General features: G+C 49.9%; 1 protein-coding gene across 5 annotated transcripts in view; it reads left to right on the forward strand.

Moving 5' to 3' along the window:
- ABR (ABR activator of RhoGEF and GTPase) overlaps positions 1-19,934 on the forward strand; it is a 175,641-nt gene that overhangs the window by 109,110 nt on the left and 46,597 nt on the right. For all 5 annotated transcript variants that reach the window (XM_039886217.1, XM_039886218.1, XM_039886221.1 and 2 more), the window contains 7 exons: positions 1,234-1,419; positions 6,521-6,628; positions 9,434-9,494; positions 14,341-14,393; positions 14,996-15,136; positions 16,900-17,021; positions 18,575-18,740. In XM_039886217.1, coding sequence (XP_039742151.1) covers positions 1,234-1,419; positions 6,521-6,628; positions 9,434-9,494; positions 14,341-14,393; positions 14,996-15,136; positions 16,900-17,021; positions 18,575-18,740 — 837 coding nt within the window. The remainder of the gene's footprint in view (positions 1-1,233; positions 1,420-6,520; positions 6,629-9,433; positions 9,495-14,340; positions 14,394-14,995; positions 15,137-16,899; positions 17,022-18,574; positions 18,741-19,934) is intronic.

Genomic DNA, 19,934 nt, shown 5'->3' on the forward strand with positions numbered 1-19,934 from the left:
CTTGTCGTGGTAGGTTTCCAGACCCTGTCTCCTGGAAGGCTCTTGGAGTGCAGTCTGGGCGTTCTGAGGGCTTTGGGGCTGAAGGAAGGTCATTCAAAGAGAGGCTCTTTGTCCTTCAGTATCAGTTTTTGTTGTTTCAGCTACGAATTTTAATACCTTTTTTCCCCTGATTATAAAATTAGTGTTTACTCTAACCACTGTGCTGTACACCTGAAACGAATATGATATTAAATGTCAACTGTAATTTGAAAATTTTTTTAATTTTTGAAATTAAAAAATAAAATTAAGCAGAGAAATAAATAAATAAAATTAGTGTTTACTCATTGTAAGCAATTTAGAATACACAGAAAATCCTACTGAAGAAAATGCACCCGTGCCCCATTATCACATGTCCCGTTGTTGGGCATGAAGGTGATGGCTTTAGCTCCCATCCAGTATTGGGGGATAGTTCTGAGTCATTGTCTGTCAACTCACCCTCTCCACCTGCAGGCCATGGAGCATCTTGGTGTAGACAACAGAGATAACAGACGGGTTTCATCTTGCATGTCAACCTTGGCATTGAGAAAGAGTCTGAGACTACAGCCAGGCTCAGTGAGAAGGGTCATTGTGATCACTTAGCAATGTCTGCCATGGGTACAGGAAATAAGATAGTGGCATGTGTGCCACCTGTTTGCGCTATCTATACTAAGTGATCCGAAATGATGGAAACTTGAAGTAGTACATCTGAGATTGGTCTCAGATCTCTCCAAGATTCTACCGCAAGTCCTAGAATCGTGTTCTGTTTCTTGGAAGGAAACAGTTAAAGGGGTTCCCGGTCAACCCTCCCTTTCACTGAAGTGTGACAAGAGAGCTATGACTGAGAGCATGAGGCCATTGTGGAAGAAAGACATGGATCTCATTAAACTAAAAAGCGAGCTCTGTGCAGGCTGGAGGCTAGGGACTCCTCAGGGTATGAGGGGTAGGGAAGATGTGTTCTGGTATCACCCCTTAGATCTGGCAGGGCTGTTGGACCAGGCTCTGGCTATCAACTTCCCTCTCTTTGCAGTTGCACGTGGCTTGTTGGGCCTGTGACAACAGCTTCTTGATGCAAACCACACCTCAGCTGCCCTGTTTTCTGTGGCCTTGTCTATGCAGAACTCAGGCAGCAGGAAGGGCTAACCAGTGCCCTGGGCCTGCCGACACTCTGGTTTCTTTGCCGTTCACCTCTTCTAATTTTTTCTTCCTCTTTCCCAGCCCATGAAACCCCTGAAGGCCACAGCCACCACCTCCCAGCCTGTGCTGACCATCCAGCAGATCGAGACCATCTTCTACAAGATCCAGGACATATACGAGATCCACAAAGAGTTCTATGACAACCTCTGCCCCAAGGTGCAGCAATGGGACAGCCAGGTCACCATGGGCCACCTCTTCCAGAAGCTGGTGAGTCTATCCAGGGCCTCAGTGGAGCTGTTGGGTGAGGACTGGTCAGCTCCAGCCCTCCTGGTCTCCTTGAAGCTTTCTAAGTCCTGGAGGAAAGCCGAGGCCTCTGCTTTACGGGGAACCTGGATCTGTGCCTCAGTTCCCAGCCTCACACGTAAAGCCTGGAGTGTTCTGGAGATGCTGGAGATAGGCCGTGTGCATAGGTGCTCCTGACAGGGCACCATTTCTCTTTCACCAGTGGGCTCCAGGGCTGGAACAAAGTCTCCCCTGGGGCTTCGTTTCCCCTGTCTGTCAGCTGAAAGAACAGTATGTGCCAGGTGGACAGGCAGGGACTGCTCACCTGAGACCTCGGGCATTCGTTGCACCTCAGTGCTGCCTGTGAAATGAAGCAGTCAGATGGGAGATTGTGTCAGCTAATGATCTCTTGAGGACCTTGGAGCAGAAAGCCCTAAGCCCAGCCCTCCCACCATTGCAGGGGAGGGAAAAAGCCTGAGGGGATAGAATTAATGTGGAGACTTGGTGTTAGGAAAGATTTTCAGAGGTCTTCTAGTTCCCAGGGCTCCTGTGACACCCTCTCCCCTAATAACTCTGTGTCTGTCTCTGGCTGTGTCCCTTGGAGGACCCCCAGCTCAGACCTACAGGGTCCCCCACCCAGCTCTCCGCCCCCGTAACTTCTGCCAGCCTGATGGGTAGGAAGAGAGTCCTTGGCCCTTGTTCTCCGGGTGAATGGTGTGGGGCAGGGAGCAGCACCTCTCTTCCTCCCTTCAGTGATGGAACTGGCCGAGTGGATAGCCCTCTACTTTCTTACGCTGGAGAAAACTCTTGCTTGGATACTTCCCGGGCCTCAAGCTCAGCATGTTCAAAATTGAACTCATTGTCTCTGAAGTTCTTTGCTCTTCTTCCTGCCTCTGTCTCAGTGGATATTGCCACCATCCCATCTCCCATTCATCCATGACACCTTTGGACTCACCCTTGGCACCTCCCCTCCCCCACTCCTCCTCCCTCACCCCCACGTTTCAGAGTCTACTTTGCTCATTGCCACCTCCTTCCTTCCACCACCTCTGGTGCCCTCACCTGGACCACCTCTAACCTCATGAGTGGCTCCAGCCTCCAGGCCCGCCTCCCCTTCTGCCTCCCACCTTTACCTAGCAGCAGGAGAGTCACCTAAACTCCTGACCAGGCCTCGCTTCTACCCTGCTTAAATCCCTTTAGTGGTTCCCCCTTGTCCATTGAATGAAGACCAGGCTCCAAGGAATGGCTTAGGAGACCCTTTGAACGCTGGTCTCTGTTCACCCTTGGCCTCTGGCTGCTGCCTCTCGCACCCTCTGGGCCCCTGACACTGAATTTTCTGTACTCAGTTCACGCTGCAGTCACTCTTGACCTCTCTATACTTGCGGTTCTACCTGCCTGAAATATCCTTCCCTGTCTGGTCTGGCTTCTGGTCAGTTCCCAGCTTAAGAATGGCCTCTTTAAATAAGACTTCTCTAGCCCCTCAAATGCAGCCCATATGCTCATTCCCTTAGTGAACACTGTAACTGCCTGCCTTCCCAAAGGACAGACTGTATTTACTTCATCATTAGACCCCCAGAACCAGCCCAGTGCTTAATACATGAATTAATGAATAAATGAATGAATGAGTACACCATAATCTTGACCACTGGGACCAGGGAAAACCTGGAAAGGGCATTGAGGGAGACATCACAGGGCCTGATGTCTGTGTCCTGAGATACCACTAGTGTTATAGGGACAAGCGTAGCTTCTAGAGTCAGGTCACAGCTGGGTTTGAATCCCAGCTCTGCCACAGATTAAACCTGTGACTTTGGGCAACTTACCCAACCTCTCCATGACTCAGCTTCCTCATCTGTAAAAATGAAGATTGTAAAAGTATTTATCTGATCGGACCATTGTGAGGACTGAGTTAATAGCTAAAAAGTGCTTGGAACAAGGCCTGGAACATAGTAAATTAGTAAGTACTCAGTAGTTAGCCATTATCATTACTATTGTTGTTGTTATTATTACTCCTCCTTTTATTATTATTATTATTTATTATTATTATTATTATTATTATTATTATTATTATTAGGAAGAGGCACCCTAGAAGGTGCTGTTGCCAGGGAACTGCATGCTTCTGGTTCTGGCAGCCCCAGAGTGCTCACCTCAGGTCAGGGATGATGATCACTCAGTCAGCTCTCTGGCCTGGTCCCAGGAGCCTGAGCTGATTGGCTTGGGGCAGTCTCTCTTTAGCCCTCAGGAGGGCAAAAGAGGACAGACCTTGGGGGCAGGAGGGCAAGTAGCCCAGAGCATAGTGGAAAGGCTTTCCTAGTTTATCGTTGTCACCCCATTCTGGTTTTAACTCCATGGGCCTGGTCACGGATCTGCAACCCCAGCATCATGAACTGAGGTCTGAAGCCCCTGAGGCCATAGGCTCGGGAGGGCCTGGGTGGAGCTGGGGCAGGCCAGGCATCTGGAGGCAGTTTATTTTCCCCTGGTTTCTGGGTATTTGATTACCCATCACAGAGGGAAGGAAATTAGCATCTCTGCTGTTTGTTTTATGAGATCACCCCAGTGCCAAGCTGCTGTTTCCAAGCAACAGCCACTTCCCAGTGAACAGCTCTGGCAGGCCTGGCCTTGGGTTCTACGAGCGAGGGTGCCCTGGAGATAACAGTGCCTGGGATGGCCGATGACCCCTATAGTCGGGCCATTTCTCTAGGCTCCTGCTTCTGGTTCACCTCCTGCTTCTCCCTTAGACAGTGGGATGGGAGGGAAAGGGAACAGGAACAAAGAGACCAAGGAGAGTGCATACCTGGAAGAAGAATAGCAATGATTTTTTCTTGGTTTAGGAAGGGACTATCTAGCACATCCCCTGCAGCGTGAAACCCCAGGGGGTCCATAATTCCCCTGGAAAAGGAAACAAACTCCATCCTTTTGTGCCCCTTCCCCAAGAATTTTCTTTTTGAAAAGTCCGGCCTCCCTGGGGCTGTGACCTGCAAGGCTCTGACCTTGGCTTCTTCACAAGCATCCCAGTTCTCACTTTTCCCTCTCAGGTCTCGCTTTTCCTTCTGGTTTTTCTGATCCCCACTGTCAGCTTCTTCAGGCTGCTCCAGGCCCCCCACCCCACCTCTTTGGGTCCTTGAGGAGCACAAGGAATCTGCATTTAGCAGAGCAGTCCAGGATAGGGCTCTGGGGCAGCCCACGTTCCCCAGCGCTTTGGTGGGAGCCCCAAGGAAGCCCCTAGGAAGCCCCTGCAGTAGCTCAACCTCCTTGCTCCTTCACTGAAAAAAATTTAGACCAGAAAATCTAGAGAATAATGTAGCAAACAACTGTGTGCTCACGTCCCAGAATGAACAGATGTTAAGCTCTGAAGATATACAGCAGAACATCGTCACCGAGAAAATAAAGCACTACAGATGAAGATGAAGTTTCTCCCATTCCTTTCCTCTTACTCTTCCATTCAACCTAGAGGCAGCTACTGGCGTGAATTTGGTGTGTAGCCTTCTAGGTTGTAGTTTGTGTCTTTACTACATATATCTGTATTTTTATGGCATTTCATGTACTTTTTAAATGGACATAGTATATATATATCATATCATATCATATTTTATATATTTTGCAATTCAATCAACATTTGTTTTAAAACTCGTTGGTGTTGCTATATATAGATCTAATTCATTCATTTTATCTGCAGTGTGTGTGTGTGTGTGTGGGTTCCCTCTTTATGAGCATTCGTTTCTAGTCTTTCCACAAGTGAAAGAATGAGGCTGTGAATCCCCTCGCTCCCATTTTCTTGGGTACATAGGTATGCAAGTTTCTCTAGAGCAGTGCTTTCCGGTGGAAATATAATGTGAGCCATACTTATAATTAAACAATTTCTAGTAGCCACCTAGCTAATCTAAATGTTAAGAGTAAAAAGATACAAGTCAAATTAATTTCGAGATTATATTTTATTTAGCCCAATAGATCTAAAATGTTATCATTTCAACAGGTTATCAATATTAAAAAAATAATGGATGATTTACATTCTCCTTTACATATGAAGCCTTTGAAATCCAGTGTGTATTTTACGCTTACAGCACATTTTACTTTGGACCAGCTGTAGTTCAGGTACTCAGGAGCCTCACGTAGCAAGTGGCTCCTGTATTAGACAGCAGAGCTCTGTATGTAGAAGTGGATTTACTAAGCAGTAGGCTGAACCGTGCATATTTTTAACTTTATTAGTTATTGACAAATTACTCTCCAAAGAATTGTACAAATTTATACTCCTATAGACAGTCTGTAAAAGTCCCTATTTCCCCACATTCTTGATATCATTAGACTTTTAAATTTGGGCTAGATCGATGGATGAGTATACGATAGTATCTCATGGTAATTTTAATTCAGATTTCCATATGCACAGCACAGAAGCTTTCCGTAAATATTTGAGGAATTCAGTGAACGTGCCTCGGTTTTCCCTTTTTCAGAAAAGGATGGTGACACTTGTTCTGCTTCCAAGGGAAAGCCGGGCTCTGTGTGATCATAAGTCATGGAAACCTTAGTGACATGCAAATGTGTAGCAAGGCAGGGCCTCTGGCTCCCTGGTAGTTGAGAAGATGAAGTTAGGGACCTAGAAGCTGATGGAAATGGGCACTATGCCTTTAAATGTCGTGCCTCGCACTCCACATGGGGAGTGGGGCACTGAGCAGGCCACACTCCACTCCTCCCCTGTCTCTCCCTGCTCTAGCTAATTCTAGGATGTGAAAGAGGTATGAGGCATTGAGGGGTTTCAAACCCTGAGAGACCTTGTTGATGCTAAATAAAGCCAAAAGCTGCTGATGAGTTGAATTTCTAGCATGCCAACAAAGGCCCTGCCCTGCTCCCCGCAACCCTCAACACACCCTTCTTAACCTTATTGGCTAAGCCAGTTTCCATGGAAACTGTCAAGTTCAAAGGGATACTGTAGTATATTCATCCTGCCTTTCCCCTCTGTTCCCAGCTAGCCCTTTGGAGCTGAAGTAGAGGTTCTGAGTGTTACGGGAGCTCCAGGTGCTCTCGTTAAGCTTTCATCCATTCATTAATCCTCTCTCCCCCAACCCACTCCTGCCCCTCCTCTCTCTTCTCCCTGCAGGCCAGCCAGCTTGGAGTGTACAAAGCGTTTGTGGATAACTATAAAGTTGCTCTGGAGACAGCTGAGAAGTGCAGTCAGTCCAACAACCAATTCCAGAAGATCTCCGAGGTGGGCAGTTCCCTGCGCAGCCACCCCTATGAATCAGGGCTTTGGGGCCTGCCCAGAGCCTTCCAGCCTTTGAGTCTCTCCTTTCCTGCTTGCCAGTTAGGAAAATGGTACCCGTAATGGGTAACAGCCTGACATTTGCTTTCTTGCACTTGGCATTTTCCCTCTTAATGTAAGAACACCAATTGGTTTGGTTTTGTCCTTCTGTTTTAGGTTATTCTGTGTTAGAAGAGGGGAGGCAAAAGAATAAAAGAAAAAAGGCAGTATTTCCCACACTGCGCTGACCTTGAACAAGTCACTTCCCTTCTGTTGGCCTTTGTTTCTGTAGAATGAGATATCTAGATTCCCCCAACTCATCTCAAACTTGCTTGATAAGAACTACCAGGGACACTATTTAAAATGCAGATCTTCAGGTACCTTCCTTGGAGCTTCAATTCACAAGGTTTGAGTTGGGGCCCAGGAGTCTCTATTTTTAACAAACCTCCCGGTTAATTTTTATGATCAGGAAGATTTGAGGAAGTCTGGACGACATGGTCTTTTTAGATCCTTGCAATCTCATAGAGAGCCATAGACCGTCTGTCTGGAAATATGCCTGTTCCTGCTGCTGCAGCTAAGCCTTCCCTCCATGCTCCTCTGCAGAGCAAAGATGTGGCATCATCTGCTGTCAACACTTCTATCTATCCAGGAAGTGGCAGGGTGGGGCTCTAGGATCTTTTGGGAGCACAGCCCAGCTCACCCTTTTAACCAGAAAGCTCTCAGTGACAACCCCAAGCTATTGGCCTTGCAGTCACAGCACCCAGCTCCAAGTGCAGGGTAAGAGAACCTCTGGTTCCAGGGAAGAGAAGCTCCTTCTGCAGTTTTGGAGGTCTTGCCTTACAGGCCCCTCTGGACCTTTCGCTTTTTCATCTCAGCTCTGATGCTGGGAAAGTTGGTGAGATGCCTGATAGTTTTCATGAAACTACTGGAGTTATGGGTTATAACCAAGTTTGACGTTGACCTAGAAGCAGCACAAGGGATGGAAAAACAGAGGTGAAAATGTCAGCTTGATTACTAGTAAAAGCCAGATTGGAAAAAATGTAGACTTGGATCTGTAGCCACATTGGACTTCCTAGCATTTCCCTTCCACAATTAAACACATCTGCTGGAGAAGCAGAGAAAAGAGAGCTGAGCTCAGTTTCTTCTCCCAAACCCAGGGATCACGTGTGTCACCCTCCACCTAGGAGAACTGAGTAAGGGATAGGGAAGTCCCTCCACGTGGAGTCCAAAGGCCAGGGAAGTGGTGCTTCCCCTCATGGTTCCCAGCCCTCCCAGGGAACAAACCGGATTCCCCTGATCTGTGTTTAGAGAGACCCTGCCGAGGCTGCCCGGGTGCCCAGAGTCACGTATGGTCCAGAGAGTCGGGGGTCTCCTCTTAGCCTGGGCAGACTGCCTATTCTCTGTGGTCGGCAGGAACCCCTGCACTCATCCCTAAGCCCCTCTCAAAGCCTGCAGGCTCCAAGGGCAGAGCCAGGCCCATGGCCAGCTGCCAGGTGGCTTCTCACCCTGACTCATGCATTGGTGCTGTTGCTTCCTAGTGGCGCTGCCACTTAATTACTGCAATTAGGCCCTTCTCTGCAGCAGGAGTGATTTCATACCTCTAGGATGCACTGGAGGGGGGGCATGCAGAAAAATTCCCTAAAGCTGAGAATCTAGACGCCAGCCAGAGACACAGTCTTGAGGAGCTGAGTAACCCCTCTTCTCCCCACCCCACCCCCAAACCCCAGGCTCAGTCCCTGGGGGTTTTCTCTGTCTAGAAACAGCCTGAGGCAGAAGCAGGAAGAGGGGAGCTCCCGTTCCCTGGGCATGTCCTCCCTCCCAGGCAGAGCAGGCAATATCACCTGGGTACCTGACCTTGGCCTCACCTCGACTCAGCCTTCCCACTGACACCTGCCCTGGGAGGCTCCCTTGTACACTCAGCCCTCCAAGTTTGGATTGCATTACATCTCCAGTTATAGGCCACACTGGTTCGTTGGCAGGGGCTGGAGCTGGACCTTTTTCTCTAAAGGCAGATAAAACAAGTCCAGATCAAAAAAGCTGCCCTAGAATCTGTTTCCAGCACTCACTACCTGGTCACTTTGCATGGGACCCATGGGCTGTCGCCTCTTCCTTCCTTGCCATTTCCTCTCTGATGCCTAGCACAGGCTCTGCAGAGTGGAGAGTATCAAGTGGGCCTGGGGGCTGTGTGAGTCCCTCCCAATATGTCTGGGTAGGATGTAGGTCAGACTGCCCTGTAGAACTCAGCCACTCAGCCCTAGGTACACCACTTCCCTGCTTCCCCCTGCACAGGTGTGCGGGACCACTCATTCTTTATCCCAAGAGCTGCTCATGCCCCCAGGATCAGCTGCAACACCTGATATTAGTCTACTAAAACCCTGTGTGCAGACCCTTTAGTAGTGGCTGCTGCTGGGGAAAGCCTGGACAGGGCTCAGCATCCTGCTCTTGCCACCACCCATCTTCTGGAAGACCCTCTTCAGGGAGGAACTTTAGGGGATGGGCCTGAGGAGCACCATTATCACAGTCCTCTCCAATACCTAGAGCACCCCCCTGCCTACACCCAGCTGCTGGACTCCGGGAGGCTCCTGGAGGTCATGGGTGTGGCACAGGGAATCTGCAGGCAGAGGCAGAGACGATGCCCATGCCCATCAGTCTTTGTCTCTCTGCTCATATTTGCACCCCTGGGTTTCAGAGCCCTTCCTGCTGTGCTCACGATGGGGGATGGGCAGGCTCAGGGGCTAGGCCAGATAGTGATTCCTCTCCTCTGTTTGGCAGGAACTCAAAGTGAAAGGTCCCAAGGACTCCAAGGACAGCCACACGTCAGTCACTATGGAAGGTACTTTATAGGAAGGGCTGAATAGCAGTCACCTTTCTTTGTCTGGCTTTGTCGACTATGGTACCCTGATTGTGTGAGCATGTGCATGTTCGTGTGTGTGTGTGTGTGAGCACGCTCATGCAAGGAATCGGCCTCCGTCCTCAGGCAGCCAGCCAGCTACAAACGTGCTCCTCCTTAGGATGCCAGCGGGCAGCCAGCTCCCCTCCTCCCCCATCCTTCCCACTCCTTCCCCCTCCTCCCGCTTCTCCACGAGCGCCTCCCCTCCCCTTCCCTCCCCATTGCTAGAGGAGCACTCAGAAGCGGCTGCTTGATTCTGGAGGCTGTGCAGCAGCAGCGGGCAAGGTGGCTTAGTGGCCGGGCTGCTGATGGGAGCCAGGGAGCGATGGCCGCTCGCTCCTGCCACGGGGACAGAGGCTGCCATGGAAATTCTCCTCATCATTCGCTTCTGCTGTAACTGCACCTATGGTAACCCAGATCCCTCTGACGGGAGGTGGTGTGTCTTTCCACCTCTGGGGGCTGGCTGGAATGGGCTTAAATGTGATTGTCAGGGTTTAGGGAACAGCAAGGGGGGCTGGGCACAAGTGGCTAGACTAGAGCTGTATGTACCCCTGTTCTGGCCAGCTTCCAGCCTGAGGTTGAAGTCTGGGGGGCTACTTGGGGCAGAGTGCCTTAGAAATGGAAGGACTAGGCTAGAAGGGTCCAGGTACCCACCAAGGATCTATTTGGAATTGATGGCTTAGCTTGAGCGGCTGTGGGCAACTTCCTGGAGAGGCTGTAAGGACATAAAGTGAGAAGGCTGTACCTGCAGGTGTGCAGCAGCACACCCGGGGCTGGAGCCGGGTCAGTGGGGCCAGTGGGGCCAGTCGGAGAGAGACGGATGGTCTGGACAGCAGTGCCTTGGACAGGGAGGGTGCCAGCCCCGGCTGGAGGGAGAAGTTGGGAGTTTCTTTGTTTCCAGAGAGACGGGGGAGATTGAGTGGCCAGGGTATTGTGTGCTTGGAGTGCACATGTTGCTTTGAGATATTCTCTCCTCTCAAAACTGCAGTGGTGGGAGAACTGGATGCGGTTGGGAGAGCAGGAAGCAACTGGGTTGCTCTGAGGGGGTTCGTTTCTAGCTACTGCAGACCCTGGAGCTGGGGTCTTGGCACTTCACGCATAAGGTCAGCGCAGAATGCTGGGAGGAGAGGGGGCGTGGCAGTCTGCTGCTTTGTGAAGGTCACACACCCACCATTCAATGGAAGCATCCCCTTTGCAGCTCCCTCAGCAACAGGGTCCTTGGACAGGCACATGCTGTCAGCCAGGCTCTTGCTTGAAGGAGGCTGAAGCAGGCTAGGCAGGGAGGTGTCTAAAAGCCGGTGGGCCCTACTCTCTGAGGCAAGACGTGCCTTAGGGATGACCCAAGCTGCCTTTGGCAGGGGTGTGGGGGGTCAAGCGTTGCCTCTGGCCCCTATGTGTTGGAGTAGCAGGCAGCTGGCCCTGTCTCTTCCTTCTCACAAGGCATTTTGTCTCTGCACCCTTCCGAGTCACTTTGCTTTCACATCTCCGTGGTAACCTGGAGCTCCTTGTCAAAGGCTGAATGGAAGGGGGTGGCAGTTTGCTGGAGGAGAGATGATGGGGTTTTCCGGGCTCTTTCCCAGAGGCCACTATTGTCCCCTCACCTTCTCAGGCTGTCCTGTGTCCAAGACTACTTGTGACAGAGGTAACTCCTGAGGCAGCTTCTCTCTAGCTGCCCGAGCAGGACAGCTGTAGTCCCTGGGAAGAAGCTGCCCTTGCCCCTCAGTTTAGATTCTGGACAGGCTGGAGTCAACAGGAGAGAGCTGGACTTGAAATAGGCTGTTTGAAGATCAGAGGGGAAACGCTGTTTTGGTCTGGACTAGGAGCTGGTCAGGTCTCAACTCTGCCTCCCTGAAAAGGAGGGGGTGAGCCCTTTGCTTCCTCTTCCCTTCCCAAAAGGAAGTTTAGTCTTAGTGAAACAGGCCTGGGACCTGGATTTCAGAGTTTCTTTGGTCCCTACAATGAATGCTGTCTTTGAAGTCAGCTTCGAAGTGGGAAATGGGGGGCGAATGAGCCCTTGCTTACTACACTGTTCAGAATCTTCTCAGCCTCTCCAAGGGATGTTCTGGGGGTCCCATGGAGACTGTACAACTCGGGGCTCACTCTGGAGTTGTCTGCCTTAATGGTTATTTGCTCAGCGCCCCCTCTGCACAGCTCCATGCTGTGGGGGACGTGAAGGGAAGTCATGTGTGACCCAGGCCCCTAAGGAAGGGGCTCCCCTGGACAGCTCGCCCACTCCTTCCTGGTGAATCTTTCCAAGAGTCCTCCTGAGGGTCACCGAGCTTTTGTAGGTGCTGCCCTCTCTGTGGAATCAAAATAAAATTTTTAACAAAGCATGGGTAGACCTAAATTCAGAACCCAGCTACCACTTATAGCTTTTTGATTGTGAGCAAGTTACACAATTTTTCTGTATCTTAGAGAAGTTTCTTCATCTGCGAAATGGAGCTAGTTATAATTGCTTTCCATTTTAATCGAAGGAAATAACGCAGGTAAAACAGTGCTATTGGACACAGAATAAGTGCCCAACAAACTAGAGAGAGGCCAGCTTGCTCGTGTAAGTAGTCTGACTTTTAGGCACTGTGGGTATTGTTTGTAAAAGTCCTGGTCAGAGAAGTCTTCCTGGAGGAGGGGGAGAGACAAGCATTGCGACTTGGTGAACGATGTCTATCCCGGGAACAGGAACGGCATGGTGAGGAGTGAAGAGAGTGGGAGAAGCGGGGGCAGGAAGCAGGTCGGCCTGCTGGAGACATGGAACAGGTGAAGTGGGAAGGGCGGGCTCTTCACCCTGTGTTCTCAGGGGAAACAGGCATGCAGGGGCAATGGGGAGCACAAACATGGGGTTGCTCTTTCTCCCCTGGTTCCTTCCATATCTGAATGTGTCCCCAGGGCCTGCTCCCTGCACTTCCCTCTTCCCTCACTTTCTCCCAGCTGCCCTCCCGCAACCTGGGGCTGAGGCACAGGACTCATTCCACAGCCCCAATCAGGGAGACTCTCGAGGTGACTGCAGGCATATTAATAACCCCTCTGAAACCCAACCCCACCATTTGAGAAAATCTCTGAGCTTAGTCAGAAACCTCTTCCTCCTGGGACCCAAGAGAGGGACAGAGAGAGCTGACACTGCAGTATCAGCTTTCCCCAAGCTGGAACTCGAGGACCCACCCTGGCAGGTGTCTACTGAACTCGCACCTTCTCTTGGGTCTCTGGGGTCCTTGGGGTGTGCTTCCCCCGCTAAGATGAGCTAAGCCATAGGTGGATACCTTAAAAAGCCTCAGAACTGGGTTCCCCCCTGGCTGATAACTGGGCTCTACCATCACTGTCCCAGGATCCCCCAAGCCTGGTCCTGTGCTTTCTGGCTCCCGTATGTAGCTCTAGAAATTGCTAAATGAAGAGAGCGCCACATATAAGTCATAGGAGGTATGTTTGCATAGAGCAATGGTTTTCGATCATGCCTACATATCAGAATCAGCAAAGGAGCTTTTTAAAAATGCTGATACCCAGGTTCTACCAGGCAGAGGCTGGGATTTAGCTGATGGGGTGAAAAGAGGGGAGCAGGCAGCTGTATCTTTTAAGAGCTTCCCCAGTGATTTTAATGGGCAGCCAAGCAAAGACTGCAGATAAGGCTCATGGCACACCACTGAGATTGTCTTCTCCACAGCCAGCAGATTGTCCCCAAAGGGTCTGCTTAGCATTGCATGGAGTATTTATATCTAGGGCGTCGGGGGACTTTTGGGTTCGGGGCTGACTAGGGATGAGTGTCAGTTCTCAGACCTGTCACAACCTGGTCCAATGGGACACCCTATCTAGGGGCCTCCTCTCAGACCTCTTATTGCTCCTGCCTCTTATTGCTCCTATGGCAGGAAGGGAGAGGTCACGACCCCATGGGCAGAGGCGTCCAGGTGCAAGACTGAGGCTGACCCACCCATGTTGGGAGAGGCAGGGCACAGCTGCTTATCAGCAGCTTTGTTTGGAAGTGTTGGTCGGCCAGCTGCCACTCCCAACTGTCCCTGCTGAATGCCAGCAATCCTCATTTGGTGTCTTGGTCACCAAGGGGTGTGGTGAATGGAGGCCCTGCTGAGCTTGCATTTTCCCAGCCTCTTCAGGGCTCCCAGAGGCCCCACCTGAATTTTTTCAGGAAATCTTTGCCCCTTCGGCTCTCACTTGTTTGAAAGCAGAGCCTTTCTGTGGAGAGCTGGCCTCCCCTCCTCCTCCTGTCCTATTTTGTCTGAGGTTTTGTGGTTGTGGAGAGGGGTCTTGTCATGGAGACAAGGCTATGTGGGTCACATTGAAGCCCGCCATTCCCAGGTGTTGGTGCCAGGCCTTGGAACAGCAAAGTATGAGAGTGATCAAAAACGGGGGAGCAGCCTTCCCTGGAAAAACAGTGTATCTCCTTGCCACATTCTGGGGTTCCAGATGTGACCTGGAATGTGCTGGAGCTCTACAGGGTAAGGCTAGGTGTAGCTGTGTGATTCAGGGTGAGGGGTACAGAGGGGCATCTGCATTAGCTCTGAGCCTGGTCAGGCCAGGGGATGGTCCTCGAAGAAATCATGTCTGGTGGGAGACAAGTTAAGGGGGCAGGTGGGAGGGCGCCCAGGCTGCCAGGACTGCACGTGTGCCTGTTCGTGTTGTCTGGCCTGCCCTGGGGTGAGAATGGGGGTGCAGGTTGCTGTGGAACCCGCTTGTGGATGGGTGTCTCGCAAGTGGGTGTCCGTGTGGAGGAGTGAGGCTGGTCCCTAAAGTTTCGAGCTGCTCCCGTATTTCATTTGTCCTGTCTCCTTCCTGCCCTCCCCAACAGCTCTGCTCTACAAGCCCATTGACCGAGTGACCAGGAGCACCCTGGTCCTGCATGTGAGTGTCAACCCCGAATGTCCAGGGACGGGTCAGGAATTCGGTGAGAGACTGAGCCCAGGGTGGGGAGGTGCTGGTGTTACTGAGAAAAGCCCATTTGGGAAACCGAGCAGAGGGTCTTCGGGCCCCAACTGCGCCTGCCTAGCCTGTGGTAACCATGCCAACGGGGCCAGGGCCTAAATATAGCTGGCTACTAAACTTGACATTTGGCCAAATGCTCCCTAGGAGGCAGGCACTTCCTGCCTCCCCATCCCTTGCCTAATGGTCTCCAGTGTCCTTGGAGCAGCTGTGGGTTGGGTTGAGGGGTATCTCTCACAGCTGCTTGGTGAGATGAGACTCCACCTGGCTCTCTTTCCTTGGGATGGGGTGGGGGGGCGGGGCAGTGAGTAATGACTGCAACAGAAATAAAGGGGCACCACTGCCCTCACCCCTGCTTCACCGACCCTCATTTTTAGTTCAGATTTTGCAGGCATGACCAGATTAGAGTGTGCATCCCTGAGTGCCCCGCTTAGAATTCTTATAATAGGAATTGAGTGCTTCACACTATCTTCTCATTGAGCCCCAGAACCACTCCCCTCAACTTACCACCACAACCCTTCCAGGACCTGCTGAAGCACACACCTGTAGACCACCCAGACTATCCGCTGCTACAGGATGCCCTCCGCATCTCCCAGAACTTCTTGTCCAGCATCAATGAGGACATTGACCCCCGCCGGACTGCAGTCACAACTCCCAAAGGGGAGGTGAGCTCAGGACCCAGCACAGCCTCACTCCCAGGCTGAGGAGGGTACAGTGGACCAGATCACCCATCCCTGCTCTCCTGCATGCACAGGCACCGCTGCCCTGTGCCTTGTGCCTCTCCAGCTCTGATCTCTCATTCTCAGCCAAAGAAAGGCCTTCAGGCCCTGGGCTGACAGCTTTAAGCCAGTGTCTCATTAGTCTTCGTAATAGTTTATTAAAGCTTAAGAGGAAATTGAGGCCTGTAGAGTCTCCCGGTCTGGCACAAGGTCTCTTGGCCATAAGTGCAGAATTGGATTCTTTAGCTGGGGTTATCTATCTGCAAGTTCCATGTGCTGTCCCCCATACCAGGGGGAGGTGCTGGCTACCTCATTTTCTAATGCAAACACCCCTCTCTGGGCAGTAAGATGCCCTCAGGGTCCCCTGGAAGATAATGGCTCAGTCTAAGGGAGCTCTGTAGTCTGAGGAAACCTGAGCTCTGAGCTGCCTCTCATCAGCCTTCATGAGCAGGTGGGAGGAGCTAGGGAGTGAGCCCCACAGCAGGAAAGGCTGCTGGGGAGGGTGGCTGAGACAGCCAGGCTGCTGGAATGTCCCAGGTGGGTTCCTAGATATGGTACAGCAGCTCCAGTTCCCTGGGGACCTTTCTTGGTGGAAGGGTAGCGGTGCCCCAGTGAAGGGAAGCAATTTGAAGAATCAGAGGGACAGTTACCTGCGTGGGTCAGCAGCCTGGCCCACATACAGTGCTTCCTGTCCAGGAGAGGTAATTAAGTGGTTAGGAATGAAGGTCGGCTGGGTTTATGCTCCTTTGTTACGTTTACAAGTCTCAGTGTCTCCTGGGGAGGGAAGTAATGAGGAATAGGGTCTGGAGAGTGACTAATAGGCACAGAGAGCTATCTGCATGCAGCTCCCAGCCCTTGTTTGCAAACCCTGGAATGTCACTAGGTCATTTGACTCAGAGAAAAGTTTCTAGAGGGCTTAGAGCACTATCACTTTCTGATCATTTTAATTATATACGTTCAATATGCTCACCTACAATTGTAGCATATGTGGGTCACATATTATCTAATATACGCAGAGAGTAATGGGACAAATTGTGACAGCCCCAGGGAGCCTGCTGCCTCTGGTGGCAAAGAGGAAACTGGAAGTTTTGCATAGAATAGTGCTCTTGACTATCCAGCACCCAGGTTAGAAATGGTTGCAGGTTCCCCAGGACACAGGATAGCTCCACAGAGGGTAGCGTAGGGCCTGGTAGTGGTTGAAAAAGTCACTCAGAGGTAGCGTCAACAGGTCTGGGAACTTGATCAATTTCTTAGGGTTGTGGAGGAGGTTCTAGGGTGGGATTGGGGTAAGGAGTGTTTATGCCCCAGGGTAGCATAACTAAGTCATCCTGAACTAGGGTCCATCGAGGCGGGAGCTGTTGAGAGCTGCAGAAAAAAGTAAAGCTACCATTCGTTGGTCACATGATGTGCTGTTTTACATATACCATCTTGATGAATCCTTCCTGTGGGCAGACATCATTATCCCCATTTTACAGATGGTAGAATTGAGACTCAGAGAGGTCAGGGAACTTGCCTAAAATCACAACTGGGAAGTAGCAGAGTCTGGATTTGAGCCTGTGTCCATGTGACCCCAAAGCCAGTGTTCTTAACCACCAGGCATTATGGACCCTTCCTGCAGCCCAACTCCCAACTGGATGGTGCCCCCAGTGTAGGCTGGGCCCTGGGCTGACTCCCCCTGAGCAGGTGGGCGGGTGTGCCATCTCCCTTAGACGCGGCAGCTGGTGAAGGACGGCTTCCTGGTGGAAGTGTCGGAGGGCTCCCGGAAGCTGCGGCACGTCTTCCTCTTTACAGACGTCCTCCTGTGTGCCAAGCTAAAGAAGACCTCTGTGGGGTGAGTGTGCAGCCGTCCAGGGTGGTCAAGGTGGAGGGCAGCTAGATTCTGCCTCCTGTGGAATCCCTCAACCACCCGGGGCAATCTGCATTTCTTTTCCTTTTTAAAAACATATTAATTAATTTTATTTTACGACATAAAGCCTTTTTCTAAAAATAAATCATGTTTTTAATTATAAGATAATATAACCAAATTACAGACAAAAACCCATCACCCACCCGAACATAAGCATCAGTCTCCTGCTGCTATATTTCCTTCTAGTTTTTTTTTAATGTTCTTATGTTTTTTTTTTCACGTACTTGTAATCAGAGTGAATACCCAATTTGGGGCTCTGCTTTTTCCATTTCACGTCATAAGCATTTTCCCTGTTGCTGCCTAATCTTCATAATCATCATTTTACTTTCCTGCGTGATGTTACAAGTGGATATGCTATAATTTACTTAAGCATTCTCCTTTTATTTGACATCTCTACATTTTTGCTAACTGCAAGTGAGTGAATATTCATTAAATCTGCTATCGTTTATTGAGTGCTTCTGCCACGCCAGGTGCCATGACAAATGCTTTGAATATATCATTTCTAATCTTCCTAACAACTCTACAAAGTAGGTATTATTATCCCCATCTCACAGATGAGAGAAAAGACTTAGAAAAGCTAAATAAGTTGCCCACAGTCGCACAACTAGAAGTGGACATGGTGGGATTTGAACCTTAATCTGACTCGAAAGCTTCTTTTCACCTCCATCTCTATACTTAGTGATGTGGGTCTGCTCTGTGCCATGAGCAGAAAGGTTATTTAATATTCATCCCCCATTCTTCCACCTCCTGCGTGCCAAGTACACTAGCTTATAGTCCAGGGGAGACAATTCATATGCTCACTGAAACTCTAAGGGACCGGAATGAGAGGTGCAAACCTGAGTCCTAGGGCAAGTGAGAGGAGAGGTTATTATGTGCTTCAGTAAAGGGGATGACTCCCTGGAACTAGGTTTGAGACAATTCTAAGGCAGAGATGGCAATCATAAGCAAACATACCTATGTCTTAAGTCCTTTGCCCATGGCAGACATTACTAATAAACCATAGCACTGTTTCCCACTAGGCTTGAATGTGGCTTCATAATCCTCAACCCAGCAACTTCTGTGGGTCATTGGCATTCAAAATAATATCTGTATTCCATCTCTAGCCTAAAGGATAATGAATATGAGCTAAGTATAGATAGGCTGGAAGGGAGGGGAGAGTGTGGGATGAGGAATAGGAAAGTGTGAGCCCACATTTGCTCCTATCCTAGAGGTTTGAGATGTTTGAAAACATCAGTTGTATGAGACCAGGAGACTGGCGAGGCCAAGGCCCAGAGTCCTCACTGCTGCCTGACCCTAGAACCTGACCATCATTACTCCACGTGTGTGTTTCTTGATTGGGCTTCTCAAGGACAAGGAGGGCTCATTCTCGTCTGTGACAAGTTCTCAGTAATCCGTTTAGGTTATTTATTGGTTCTAGGAGTTCAGGCTTAAAAAGCCAAGTTCCTTCTGGCTTATGTCTTCTTCTGGCTTGTTTGCAGGAAGCACCAGCAATATGACTGCAAATGGTACATCCCCCTGGCTGACCTCGTGTTTCCATCCCCCGAGGAGTCCGAGGCCAGCCCCCATGTGCACCCCTTCCCAGACCACGAGCTGGAGGACATGAAAATGAAAATCTCTGCCCTCAAGAGTGAAATCCAGAAGGAGGTGAGCAGAGCCTGGCATCTGAGCTGGGAGGATGACTGTTTTTATTAGGGCCCTTTGAACTGGGTACGCTGGAGAGGTGGAGGGAGGGGAAGTTGTAAGGGCTGGGAGCATATGCAAGCTGAGGGAAAGACTGACCGTGGCAGATTAGCACTGAGCAGATGGAGGGCAAGCCAAAGGAGTCAGTGCTCAGAATTTACTGGGGTCACTTATGGGAAATTTCCTGGAAAATAGTGTATGTTAAACTGCAGAAAAGGGAAGCAATAGAAGAAGGCCTCCTTGAGGAAAAGCAGGACATGTACGAGAGAAGCTGGGGGGCCTCTCAGAAACTGACAGATCAAATAGGCAAATACTAAGGAGAGAGGGGCCTTGAATATCACAATTAATGCACTCGATCTAAAAACTGCACAGAAGATGTACTCTAACGGAGAATTGACATTCTTGTCAAACACATGTGAACGAACATTTAACATGCATTAGGCTACAACAGAATCTCAAATTTTTTTAAAAAATTGATAGCTTACTGGTCATGTTCGACCATAGTACAGTAAACTTAGATATCGACAACTAGAATATAGTTAAGTATATGCCTGGAAAGGTAAAACTTTGAGAGTAAAGAGGAAATCAAAATGGAAACTGTAAACTGTTTAAAACTGCATAAAAATGAGAAGATTCCATATCAAAACAATGGGATATAGCCAAAGCTCTATTTAGAGGAAAATGTATAGCCTCGAATTCATATATATTTTAAAACTGGCTAGAAGAAAGCACCCAGGAGGAGCCTTCTCTATGAATGGCAAGAAGGGCATCAAGGGACTTGGTTGATTGGCCTGGTCTCTTCCTCACCCATCCAGGCTCAGCTTAGGCCTTACCTTCCCTGATGTCCCCCCACCGTAATCTGGGTTGGGTGCCCTGTTTTCTGGTTCCTGATTGTTTGCCTATTTTCTTTGCTTTATCTGTACTGAATTAATTGCATGGTCAGCTTTCTCCTTTTCCCACTATGATCCAAACTCTAGTGAGGGGCTGTTTTATTCATTTCTATGTCTCTAGTACTTGGCACGTAATAAATAGGTACTTCACAAATGATTGTTGAGGACTACATGGCCAGATGGCCTCTAAGGATCTTTTCAACTCAGATATCTCTCCTTTAACTATGGATGATAAAGACCATAGTGATAACCCCAGGGGTGTTTGGGA

This window comes from Pteropus medius, unplaced genomic scaffold (genome assembly GCF_902729225.1).
Source record: "Pteropus medius unplaced genomic scaffold, Ma_sr-lr_union100, whole genome shotgun sequence".
NCBI classification, from domain to species: Eukaryota; Metazoa; Chordata; class Mammalia; order Chiroptera; family Pteropodidae; genus Pteropus; species Pteropus medius.